The 13,462-nt window shown below is 34.8% G+C and overlaps 1 protein-coding gene and 1 pseudogene across 1 annotated transcript; both read right to left on the bottom strand.

Moving 5' to 3' along the window:
• The window catches only part of LOC107751864 (coatomer subunit epsilon-like), a 7,248-nt pseudogene extending 5,223 nt beyond the window's left edge, over positions 1-2,025 (bottom strand).
• A 1,641-nt stretch (positions 2,026-3,666) lies between these two features.
• LOC107751862 (calcium-binding mitochondrial carrier protein SCaMC-3-like) lies at positions 3,667-13,462 on the bottom strand. Its single transcript, XM_016567629.1, has 10 exons — positions 13,340-13,462; positions 12,933-13,059; positions 12,686-12,773; positions 12,313-12,424; positions 11,343-11,501; positions 10,220-10,357; positions 9,719-9,826; positions 7,165-7,332; positions 4,905-5,043; positions 3,667-4,371 (listed from the first exon to the last, which is right to left on the bottom strand). The coding sequence occupies exons 1-10, from the start codon at positions 13,460-13,462 to the stop codon at positions 4,187-4,189; spliced, it is 1,347 nt and encodes a 448-aa protein (XP_016423115.1). The 3' UTR covers positions 3,667-4,186.

Genomic DNA, 13,462 nt, shown 5'->3' with positions numbered 1-13,462 from the left:
TAGAGCAAAATCAGGCAGTACTTGTTTACTGAACTGTTGTATTGAATCAATATCACATTTGCAAACTCCCTTAATAACTATTAAAAGCTGTCAATCTCCTTATCGCGATCTGTGGGCACACAGAAAATGAGAGCGCGTGAGTGAGTTCTCAAGACGATACAACAGCGTCAGTTGTCACTGAGAAGCTGCAGCGGCGGGAATGATTTTTGGTGTGCCGGCAGAACAACAACAACAATGCGCTACGTGTTTCTTTTCCCCTAATTTTTTTTTCCAATTGACGGAAATTAGTCGTAGCGATGGAAAACTTTAATCCCTGCATAAACTAAATTTATTTCAAATTTAATTCAAGCACTTTCAAGGACCTATGTTTGTTTTCAAGTACTTTCCAGGCCTTGAATCCATATGTCTGAAATTCAAGTACTTTCAAGAAGTGCAGGGTACGTAATGCAGCATCTGTGTTCATCTCATGCAGATAGATGGAAGCCGCCATCAACAGGAAGGTGGTGTTGGAAACATCAACACTCTTGGCCATCTTTTTGTCCAGTTCTGCCACTATTGCATCCCTAAGAAAAGTATTGGGCCATAAGATACATGAATCCATTTTTACAAAAGCCAGGTTTTACGAAGGTAAATTTAGGTCAATATGTTCTCAAATGGTAATGTCTAGGGAGCCCACAATAAGTTGCATTAGCATCACTAAGTTTAATGCATACAACTTCCAACAGATCTCCATTACTATATACAATATACTATGTAAATAACAATCATTTTTACTGTACCTGCAAAAAAGTGATGTTCTTCCACAGTATTTAGTCTTGCTTTCCAGTACAAATGTCTAAAAAATGTTATATAAAGATACATTTATTTGAGAAGCAAAATAACATAAGTCTTGTTTTCTGAATCAAAATGAGATGAGACAACATATTTGTTGTTGCTTTACTCATAGGTTCACTTAATTTCAACAAGACTTCATATCTTCATTTTGCATCTCAAGAAAATGTATCTTGATGTTTAGACGTTTGTATTGGAAAACAAAACAAAATCCCCAAGTAACATTTAATGTAACATCTGTGTAACATTTAATGCCATAACTTTATGTAAGACCTTTTTAAATTGTGGAAGGGAGAATTAAGACTTTTTAAGAACTTTTTTAAGACCCACGGAAACCCTGGATTCATTTAATGACAGAACAAATGGCTAATATGTAAGTTTAATTATATACGGTTTGAAATAATGAACAAAAAAAAAAAAGTAAGATTGCACAAACCTCTTGCCTTCATTAGAGAGGTACTCTGCAAACATCCTGACAGCCTGCAGCTCCTCAAAGGAGCTGGACTTTATGTCATCCAGTACCACACCATACTTCCTCTAAGACAGAAAGCATCACTGTTAACCACCTAGTTATTGATCACCATTTACCAGCACTAATCAATTTTATATAAAATGGACATTCTTTACGGTCTTTGTTGTTCTAAAGGGAAACAGTTGTGTATCTTCATTGATAGAGGGGGAAAAATACATTGTAGCTGACAGTTACATAGAAATATAAATCAAAATTTGTTTGGGTGTTTATTCCGAACAATATCAAAACAACACAGCAGCATCACAACAGACTGATGAACTTACCTGAGCAATATATGCCCTGTACAGAAAAATGTTCTTCTCAACATCCTTTTCTGGACTTGACGTCTAAAAGAAATATAAAACAATTAGATGTGGTTGTTTGTCATTTGTTAATTACAGTCTTTAAACAGGTACGTGATATATAGGAGCTATAATGTATTAGACGCGGGCTAACAGACATACTCTAGAACCTAAAACTCTTGAGGAAATGTTTTCGACTCATGAACAATATTTATTTGCAGGACACTCACCTTTACTTTCTGGGCTTCGTTAATGCAGTGTTGATAGCTGCCAGTATAAAACGCGTTTTTCACATCGAACAGCTCATCCACTTCATCCTGCTGCGACGCCATGTTTGTGAAGAGTCAACTTTGCCGACGTCACTTGGGCCACGTAACCAGAACGTCTCGCTTCGATTAATTCAATCCGGTTTGTGGATGCTGTCCTCTTGTGGCACCGCAAGGAATAAGCTAACTACTATGGCAAGCCGTTTTAGCATTAAATACTACTTGCTGTACTAGCCAGTCAAGCCCGTTTGATAAGCATATTGTACAGTAAAGTTTGAGGGCCCGTTCAACACATTAAGCGAAAGATCGATTTATCGATCAGGTTTTAGTATGTGTCAACCGCTCCTTGCATGGTGCTGGCAACAATGAAAACAAATGTTTATTTACTCTTGAATATTTGGGCCCTGTGTGAAAGGTACCTGAAAAATTATTCTCTCTCTTTTGGTTGCTCCTGTTATGGGTCGCCACAGAAAAGAAAGAAAGAAAGAAAGAAAGTGGGAAGGAGTGGGGGGTAGGCTAACATTATTGAGTGTCACAATACTATGGAAGCCCGTTTCTGTCACTGAATAATAATAAAAAAGGGTAATTGCGAGTTTTTAACTCACAATTCTGACATTTTTCTCAGAATTGCGTAATACAAACTGTGACTTTTTTCAGAATTGTGAGAAACAATTCTGAGAAATGAAATCAGAATTGCAAGATATAAACTCGCAATTCTGACTTCATTTCTCAGAATTGATAGCCTAGGCCTATATGATATACTATGATATAGGCTAAACTCAAAATTGCGAGTTATAAAGTCAGAATTGCGTGATAAAAACTCGCAATTCTGACTTTTTTCTCGCAAATGCGAGTTTGTATCTCGCAATTCTCACTTTTTTCTCGCAATTGCGAGTTAATGTCTTATATACAATTATATATAATTGTGAGATATAAATTCGCAATTACTTTTTGTTTATTCAGTGGCGGAAACAGGCTTCCTACATTTGTATTTGTTTGGATGTCAGGGTCAGAATTCACATAAATGATCCTACAGTTAAGACAGCTGTCGTGTTTAAAACCAACATACAAAAACAGCATTTGTATAATTGGACTTTTGTTTTTAAAACTTCACTTACTGAGCTACAGTAGCCTATATAACCCTTTTGACAACTTCCCCATGTGACAATATTAGCCCCATGGCTCCCCTATATCTTTAGTAGACTAATTTCAGTGTACAAATAATTAAAATTTGAAAGTTCACCAGTGTTTTTTTTGTTTGTTTTTTTGGCTGAAAAAAAAAATGCACTGATGATTTGTTTCCTACAAATGTGCAGCTTTTTACTTTACAAGATGTGAATTGATGGGCTGGAGTCGTGTGGATTACTTGTTGGTTTTTATGAGCTGTTTTTTTTAGCAACCATTCACTGCAGAGGATCCAAAGGTGATCAAGTGATGTAATGTTAAATTTATCCAAATTTATTCCAATAAAGAAAGAATTTTCAGTTTTGGGAGAACTATTCCTTTAATATTTACAAAATGTTCAGAAGTATGGCATCATATCACAAGTTTGAATTTTCCTAGTCCTTATTCTCCTCTTTTCTTTTGTTTTTTTGGCTCATTGAAACTTTGCTCACTGCATCTCTCTAACATCTTATGATACAGTATAGTTTAGTTCTTTGCAAACAAACTGGAAAATGTATGATTTTTTACAGATGTTTACATACTGCCAATAGGATTTTTTTTTTTCATTCAGTACAGATACTGATAGGGTAGACTGAGTACAGTTGTAACACGTTTTATACACAGTACAAATAATATTCGCACACATTCAGGAAGGGTGTTGCTGGAATTTAGTAACATGGGGCTTAGCCTACAAGGAAATATAGCCTATGGGAATACAGCAAAATACAAAAGGAAAGTCTGAGTTGGCCCTTCAATTTAACACCTGTGTCATAGAGATTAAGTTCACTGCAGCAAGCAAATAAAGATTTTTTGATGTCAGGAAGAGTGGTAATATGGTTAACATTTCACGGCAAAAACCATATTGTAAACTGTTAAATATATATTAACCCAATACAGTGCCTCAAATATGGATGCACAATACAGATACAGTGTTCATACTTGTTAAAAGGCTCAGATATCAAAAACTGATACCGTGATACTGATACCATAGTCATAAGTTGTTACCATAACAGGTAACACAAGACTATATGTAATCTAACATAATTCAAAGGAATACAAAACAATAAATATACACAAGGTTCGTGACATCATTCCTGAACCATCATTCAACATTATAACAATGAAGAAAGCAATGTCTCAAATTTTGAGGTCAGGGTGTAATTCAGTAAAGCACAAGGAACTGCTCTTACAAAACTAGCACCCATTCCATTATAAAAACCTCTGACTCCATATTTCTCATAGATTCCAAAGAGTCCTTGAAGAGCATCTGTAGGCTTCTGAGAGTTTGAACAGAAAGCTGAAATTGTGGGGGGAAAAAACAACAACATATGGATCAAATCATTTTTAGTAAATGCTAAAGAAATTCACAAGACAAATATTGTACAACACGTTTGTACAGTCTGGGACTGACGATTGTATTTACTAACAGGAGAATATTTCCTCTTCTTGAACTGTCCTGTTAAAAGAGCTTACTGCACCTGCTCGAATACTCTCTGTATAAAAGAATAACTGAAGGTCAAGCTCTTTGCTGTTTTTGCCCTCAAACCTGTGAATAATGCTTGCTACCACAGGGACTAAAATGTATAAAAAAATAGCAACTTCTGTAACACTGTGCTTTAATTGACAATGTTATTTAACAAACTGTATGTGAACAGAGCTGTATTTAGTGCTCTAAAACAAGACTGATAGCCATGCATATTCTAAAAAATTAAAAAAATTAGCAAGATTGTACAGCACAAATACCACTTAGTAAAAGCCTTAGAAGACATTTTTGTTGATTGAAGAAAACATGCATCCAAGTAATTATCATCAGTTCAGGTTAATATTCACCTTGTGCTTGCTGGTGTGTTCGGATGACCGCAAGAGGGTAACTGGTGGCCTGTCCTGATGCAAATGCTGCAAAACTGAAGAGGAAGAGCTTGGAGTCACTGAAGTGCTCTGGATCCTGTCTAGCCCAGCTCATAATTGACTGCCAGAGGAGAAAGGTTTCATGTTATATGGCAATAATTGTTGGCATGGAAATTTATTTACATTTTTTTTAGAATAAAAGATACATGACTTTTAAAGATCAACCAATATAACTTTGTGTGTGTGTAAATACAGTGGGTATAGAAATGAATCATCCCCCTTTAAAATAATCACATTTTGTTGCTTTGCAGCCTGAAATGATGATGGACTCAGGTTTTGTTTTATCCAGCTGTATTTACTCAGTGCAACTTATAACATCCAAGTGAAAGATATAACACCAACTTTTCAGAAAAAAAAATAAAAAATAAAAAAACTGAATCACTGAGTTGGAGAAAAGATCACCCCCTTGTGGCAGTGTTTTGTTGAACCACCTTTTGCTTTAATTACATCCTTTAGTCAGTTGGGATATGTCTCTACTAACTTTGCACATCTGACTTCACAATATTTGCCCACTCTTCTTTGCAGAACTGCTCAAGTTCAGTTAAATTTGATGCTGACTGTTTGTGACTGCAGTCTTCAAGTCATTCCACAGATTTTTCAATGAGGTTTAGGTCTGGGCTCTGACGAGGCCATGCAAGGACATTACTTTTTCCTATTCAACCACTGTGTGCTCAGTTTTGCTGTGTGCTTTCTTTCATTGTCATGTTGGAAGGTAAACCTTCTTCCCACTGACAACTTTCTGGCAGAGGGCAGCAGATTTTCCTCAAGAATTTGACATTATTTTGCCCCATCCATTTTTCTTTTTATCCTGACAAGTGCTCCAGTCCCTGTTGCAGAGATACACCCCATAACAGGATATTACCACCTCCATGCTTTACTGTAGGAATGCTGTTATTTGGATGGTGAGCTGTTATTGGATTTCTGCCAGACATATCGTTTGGTGTTGAGGCCAAATAATTAAATTTTAGTCTCATCTGCCTCAGAATCGCGCATTCTGGTAAAGCTCAGTCATGACTGCATGAGGCCTTTCTTGAGGAGTGGCTTATTTCTTCCAACCCTCCCATACAAACCACATTTGGGAAGAATTTGTGATATTGTTGTCACATGCACATAATGACAACTCTTTGTCATAAATTCCTGCAACTGCTTCAGAGTTGCTGTAGGCCTCTTGGTCACCTCTCTGACCAGTTTCCTCCGGCTCTTTCATCCAGTTTGGAGCGACGTCCTGATCCAGGGAGGGTCTGTGTTGTACCATACGTAATACCATACACTTCTTAATAATAGACTTCACTGTGCTTCTAGGCATTGATAAAGCCATTGATTTTTTTTTTGTATCTATTTGATTTTGTATCTATTGTATCTCCTGACTTGTGCCTGTCCAATACTTTATCCCGGAGATCTTTTTCAGTGCCTTGCCACCCATAGTTGATTGTTTGCTTCAGTTGCACTACCAAGGACTGAAATGCTGCAGGAAAGCTCTTTTCATGCTGAGCTAATCAAAATGACCACAGCTGATCACAGCTGAAAGCCAAATGGCTTTGTGTGCCATTGAGAAGGTGAATAGCTACACCTGATTTACAAGTTATTTTTAGGAGGGGGATTCTGTTTTTTTTTCTGACATGTTGGTGTTATATCTTTCACTTGGATGTTATAAGTTGCACCGAATAAATACAGCTGGATTTTTGGATATTTGAATAATAATCATCAAACGTAAAAAAGTGGTAAACTGCAATTGTTCAAGAACTATTTCTATATGATCTAACCATTAAATTTGGGTTTACTGGTATTATTATTTACTTGAATAAAATCAATTAATATAGATGTTTTTTGCATGAAGCATATTTTAGGTTAATATCTTTTCAGTGATATAAAAAATACCATATAATAAAAAATAACAAAATATGAAATTATTGGCAATGAATGTTACAAAATGTCACATAAAAAACACACTAAGACTTAGTTTTAAACTTTTAGCAATGTTCCTTAATTAACATTTTATGATTTTATGTGCAATCAGGTAATAGATTAAACTTACAGCTGTGCAAGTTAGGATGATAAGAAAATAAAACTTGCAGCTTGCCTATTCAGCAATGACACTACCTGAAAGTAAAAGCAGTTTTGTAGTTTGTCTCTTCTTGATTGAATGCTCAGGTAAGATACCTCCTCCAGTGCCATGAATTACCTGATGCACTGCACATTCCACTCCAGCATAAGGTATCATGCAGAGTATGCTAGGTTTGAACCCTCTGTAGAAAGCTGACACAGACTCGTTCTGGTAAATCAATCTGGCACATCCCAGTACTCCATTGTAGGTACCAGCAGGCTGGAGATTGAGTCCAACTTTCAACACCTGCCATTAGAAGAATAAAAAATTAGTCAGCAAATTAATGTTGTTCTAATACAGCTCAGTTTGAATGCATTTTGTGTCCTGTTGAAAAATGACTATAATATGTAAGGCAATTGTATGTATGAATTGACTTTATTTCTTGTAATTCACAATTGTGACTATATTCGTAATTGTGACTATATATCTCACAATGTCACTATATCTCACAAATGACTCTTTATTTCTCATAAATGTGAGTTTATGTTTCAGAACTTTGACTTTATTTGTAATACTTATGACTTTAAATGTTGTATTGTAACTTTATATATTGCAATTGTCACTTTATTTCGTGCAGTTGCAACGTTATTTCTTGCAATCAGGACTTTAGATTTCATGACATTTCTTATTTTAAACATTTTGTCACAATCAATGTTATTTTAGCAACAGTGAGATACTATTGTTATAGTTTTATTAATATTTTGAATAAGTTTTTATTTTTTAAATATTTTTCATTCTATTTCAGTTAAAGTTTTAGTTGTGTTTTGTCATTTTTATTAGCATTATATATGTATGTATAATGCTAATAAAAATGACAAAACACAACTAAAACTTTAACTGAAATAAAATGAAAAATATTTAAAAAATAAAAACTTATTCAAAATATTAATAAAACTATAACAATAGTATTATCTAATAATAAACAATATATATTATCTTTTACATCAGTTTTAGTTATTTTAGTACAGTAATACAATTAACGTTTTTTGATTTTAGTTAACATTTATTTTATTACAAGTAACAACAACTTTTTGTTTTCATTTTGGGTCACAATTACTGACTATTAAATGTAGCAGTTTATTTCGCTGTGCGTTTAGCTGTTATATGAGGCAAAAGGCTTGTGTGACAAAATTTCATTAGCCATCATTCTCTGTGGGAGCATGAAAATAATACAACACAAAGATAACGTAACAAATTATCAGTGATGTGTTCATTTAATTTTTATATACATGTATATATACATGTGTGTTTGTGTATTTATATATACATAATAAATATACACAGTACACACTCATATATTATGTAAACAAAAACTTTTATTTTGGATGCGATTAATTGGAATGAATCATTTGACAGCACTATTAATAACACAAAACTAATTCTTTAACTGAGCAAATAACCCAACTGTAAACGGCTGTTAACAGAAGCCAGAGACGCTGAAGACGAACGCAATTAGGAGAAAATGTATAATAATGTTTATAAAACGGATAGTTCCGGTCCTTGATTCTGATTGGTTGAGCCGCGTTCGAAGCTGTTGTAAATTACACTACAAACATACACCTTTGTTTACTTCTGTGTGTTGCTCGGCAACCACTTTGTTGGAACCGCAACTGTTTCTGAGGAACTACATTGTTTGGTGGAAGAATACTGTTTTATATCATTACACTTTATTTGCTCTGTTTTATTCTGTGAAACTTACTACGTATATGGAATAACCGTTTTATAAAAGCAATAAGCCCCGTGAAGCCGTGGTTTACAGTGAATTTATAACCGCTTATAACCCTTAGCGGTTATAAATTCACTGTAAACCACGGCTTCTTGGGGCTTATTGCTTTATTAATATATACTACAAATCAAATATACTTTGATTTGATTGGCCATCTCAATTATTTTGACATTGACGAGCTGAGGCAGACCAAGCTGAAAATGTAACTTTTAAAGCTTTTTGTCATCCTAACAACAACCAGCCTGCTGCTTTATAATGCATATTAATGTAGCATTCTGCTTTGTTTACAGCAGTAACCAAGGAAACACTGTATCGCTGCTGTTTCATATGCGCCACCTGCTGTTTCATATGCGCCACCTGCTGTCAGAGAGTGAATTTACATTCTCAGTCAGCCCATCAGCTGTTTTTGTTTCGTGCAGATGTTTTATATAGCATAAATTCACAAAGCTAAAGACCAGTTTGTCTTTGCTTTAAATTTTGAAAATATACTATCTACATCAAAACCTGCTCATGCTACATGTAGCATGTTTGTTTGGACTGTGATTAAAATGCAGTGGTTCTGCAACTGTTCCATGCATTCTGATTCATATAAAGGCACAGTCAGGGGGGAAAAAATGTGATAAACGTGAAACCGTCAGAATCCTTTGTTGTAAAGTAAATTAGAGAGAAAGCAATATGACATTTCTCAATGTGTCATGTTCTGAAAAAGAAAAAAACTATGACTTTTTATGACTTCCAGGGTTATTGACTGAGTGTAACTGGTTATTGCATGAGAAATTATTTGTAAAAGTTCACCTTCTAGATAAAAATGCTGACAGACGTGACAACTACACACTTTCTTTCACAAACATTTCACAAACAAAACCTAACAGTAAGGAACTCCAACCTGTTGTGTCACTGTGATACCTCTAAGGGGTAGAACACAGCATGTGCCACGGCCCCTGACACACAGCCCAGTCCAAACCTTTGATGGACTGACAGACTGTCCCTGTCGCCAAGAGTGTACATCCTCATCTGTAAGGACAGTGACATAAAGAAATAAGGTAACACTTTATTTTGACATTCCACTTTAGCCATTCAAATACCTATAAATAACTTTGCAACTACAGGTCAACTAGCAGTCATTAGAGTATTAGTAGACTGTCTGCTTAATATCTAAGATTTTATTTTGATGGTCACTCAACAGACGTTCTACTGACTAACTTTGCAAGTGCGGCAACTTATTCTACTAACCCTAACCTAACAGTCTACAAATGCTGTAATGAGAGTTATTTGACATGTAGTTGCAAAGTTTCTTACAGTTTGTAGAATGTCTAAAGTGGACTATCAAAATAAAGTGTAACCAGAACGAATGTTCAAACATTTCTTTGCATGCAAGCGAATGTGTGTGCATGTTTGTTAGCATACCTGGGCATAGATGAAGCACTGAAGCGTTGACTGTGGTGTTCCTTTAAGAACATTCACAGCATTTCCTTGCCACAAGGATCTAAAACCTCCCGTCTGCAGCTCTCGGAATCCCAGAGACACAGCTTTGGATCCAAAAACCTATCCAGCATATTGCAGTGTATTAAGCTATTATTGTGAGATCAGACACTCAGTTTCCCAAATTAAATATATTGTGGTTACTTCCAATTTAATTGAAATACAAATTCTATCTAAACTTGGATTTTCTAGATTTTGGATGCAGTGTTGATTCAGACTATATAGGAAATCATACAAGGTATACTTGTAATTGTTTATTTTATTGCACTTTTTTCCATTTGTGTCTGTAGATTTCAATTAAAATACATATCTTTGAAGGGTATTCTCAAAATGATTTTTTTTTACTCCTGCACTGAGCCAAAAATCTCCACTTCAAGGCAAGGCAAGGCAAGTTTATTTATATAGCACATTTCGTACACAATGGTAATTCAAAGTGCTTTGCATAAAATAAAGTAAAATAATCATAAATAAATAAATAATAATCACAAAAATAAACAAGGAATTTAAAAACTTTAAAGATGATTTAAACATTGATTTAAAATGAATTTAAGACAGTTAAAAATAGAAAATGATTATACATACATAAAATACAGTGCAATCAGTTCGGACATCGCACAGTGCTCATTCAATAAATGCACAGCTAAACAGATGAGTTTTGAGTCTAGATTTGAATGTGACTAATTTTTTAGCACATCTGATCTCTCCTGGAAGCTGATTCCAACTGTGGGTGGCAAAATAGCTAAAAGCAGATTCCCCTTGTTTTGTGTGAACCCTTGGTATTTCTAACTGACTCGATTCTTTTTTTTTTTTTTTTTTGCAATTCTTAATGTAACCAATCAACTGGGGAAGTATTGTGATATCTATTACATTTTTAACCTATTCACCTTGGGTGACTTGCCTTCATTCTTGTCATCTTGCAAATAATTTTCTATTAGTGTATCTTTAGTTGCACTAACATGCATTTATGTCCTTTGATTTTAAAATCAAAAAACATTTAAGTGAATTTAGACAAAACAAACACATTTTAGTTATGACTGACAAAAACTACCTGAAGTCGTGTCTTTAGCAGGTCTATTGGTGCTGTCACAGTTCTAGACACAGCATCTGCCAATCCTGCGGCCAATATAAAGTTCCCCCAGATAGACAGGTCAGTCTCTTGCTGGGTTAACTCAATAGGCATAGAGCGACTCTCTCCTACATCAAACACCTAAAAAGACAACATCCTTTTATAAACCTGATTATGAACAGTGCAGATTAAATGTATACGTGCAAAATCTTACAGCAATAATTTAGCTAAAATTGAAATTTTTTCCATCATTTACTCATGTCATAGGCTACTTATTTGTATTACTTTTCTGCAGAACACAACAATTTTTAGAATATCTTAGTTCTCAAGGTTCACACAATGCAAGTGAATTGTGACAAAGTTTACAGGTCCAAAAAGCACATACTGTAAAGGCAATATAAAAGTAATTAATATGGCTCCACTGATTTAGTGTCTGCTGAGGCAATCTAATCACTTTTAGGTGAGAACATACCAAAAATAACTCCTGGATGGATCTATACAGAACTTAAATATTTTGTTTGTGTTCTGCAGAAAAAAAAATCATATCTTACACATCTGAGATGGCACTGGGGGTGAGTAAATAGTTTTCATTGTGGGTGAACTATACATTAAATGTACGTATTTTTAGAGAGAAATAAGTATTTAAAAGCATTTTTTTTTTACCAGGTTATGTTTCCAGGAAGATACCAACTCTCCGATGTTTTCTGCTGGGTTAATGATGATGTGGAGGCAATCTAATCACTTTTAGGTGAGAACATACCAAAAATAACTCCTGGATGGATCTATACAGAACTTAAATATTTTGTTTGTGTTCTGCAGAAAAAAAAATCATATCTTACACATCTGGGGTGGCACTGGGGGTGAGTAAATAGTTTTCATTGTGGGTGAACTATACATTAAATGTACGTATTTTTAGAGAGAAATAAGTATTTAAAAGCAGTTTTTTTTTTACCAGGTTATGTTTCCAGGAAGATACCAACTCTCCAATGTTTTCTGCTGGGTTAATGATGATGTGCTGGAGGAATTCCTCCCAGTCTACTGTCATAGAGTTGTCTTCATCCATCCTAATGACAATCAGAATTTAATGTTAATATTCTGATTAATAACTTAATCAATACAAATGCCATGCATTTAACTTAAACTGTCAGATCACAAAACTCTTGTAGATTTACATAAATCCATATAATAGCCTATATGTCAAGGTATCTGTCCCATCTCAAACATAAAGTGATCTTGATGTCTATTACTTGGTAAACTAGTGTTTTATAATAATTTACAAGGAGAAACTATTGCAAATGCGAAGGCAGCACCATCAAGTCTCTTACATTTGAATGATTCGCTTTGCGTTGGGTTTTGATATGACCAAACCTAATTCCATAAACAGAGAGATTATATCCTCCAGGTCAATGGCCCCTATATCAAAGGAAAAAATATATAAAGTTGTGCCACTGTCTTGATACTTTATTTGGTGAGCTGAGAGCACATTTTACACCGCCAAACAAAGACCAGCTCTTAGACATAAAGCTGTTTTAAATAGAAAATATGGATATTTGTCACAGACGGACGGCTTACCACATTTATTTCTGTCAAGGGCATGGAAATCTATTTTCCATTTCTTCTCTCTGTCCATCATGTAAATAAGAAATTCCTGATAGCTTAGACGCCCATCCTCATTTTGGTCATATTTGGACAAGATAGCCTGAACAAAAGATTATATTTACTGACAATAATGTAATCCAGATACATACACTCTAAAAAATGCTGGGTTAAAAAGGGACAAACCCAGCTATTGGGTTGTTTTGACCCAACTATTGGGTTGTTAGCTGGGTCAAAACAACCCAATAGCTGGGTTTGTCCCTTTTTAACCCAGTGCTGGGTTATATTTAACCCAGCATTTTTAGAGTGTATAAAATAATGATTACTTTTGTCTACATCTCTTCAAATGTAGCAGTATTTAATTCCACACAAAGAAGTCTTACTTGAACCTTTTCACAAACTGGTTCCACACCAATCCTTCGCATTTCACTCTTCAGCTCCTCCGTAGATATAAAACCGTCTTCGTTCTTGTCGAGTTTATCAAACAAGCCGCGGAAATGATCCAT

The sequence above is a fragment of the Sinocyclocheilus rhinocerous genome, unplaced genomic scaffold (genome assembly GCF_001515625.1).
Source record: "Sinocyclocheilus rhinocerous isolate Xijiao unplaced genomic scaffold, SAMN03320098_v1.1 scaffold351, whole genome shotgun sequence".
Classification (NCBI taxonomy): domain Eukaryota; kingdom Metazoa; phylum Chordata; class Actinopteri; order Cypriniformes; family Cyprinidae; genus Sinocyclocheilus; species Sinocyclocheilus rhinocerous.
The sequence above is the reverse complement of the archived record's forward strand: the minus strand, read 5'-3'. Positions and strand labels throughout refer to the sequence as shown.

Bases quoted from the DNA above. Each gene is read 5' to 3' on its own strand.
- LOC107751862 (XM_016567629.1), bottom strand. From the start codon at position 13,462: ATGGATCATTTCCGCGGCTTGTTTGATAAACTCGACAAGAACGAAGAC. The intron at 12,425-12,685 runs GTAAGAGACTTG...GATTGTCATTAG, and splicing joins GCAAAGCGAATCATTCAAAT to GATGGATGAAGACAACTCTA. The intron at 4,372-4,904 runs GTGAATATTAAC...CCACAATTTCAG, and splicing joins AACACACCAGCAAGCACAAG to CTTTCTGTTCAAACTCTCAG.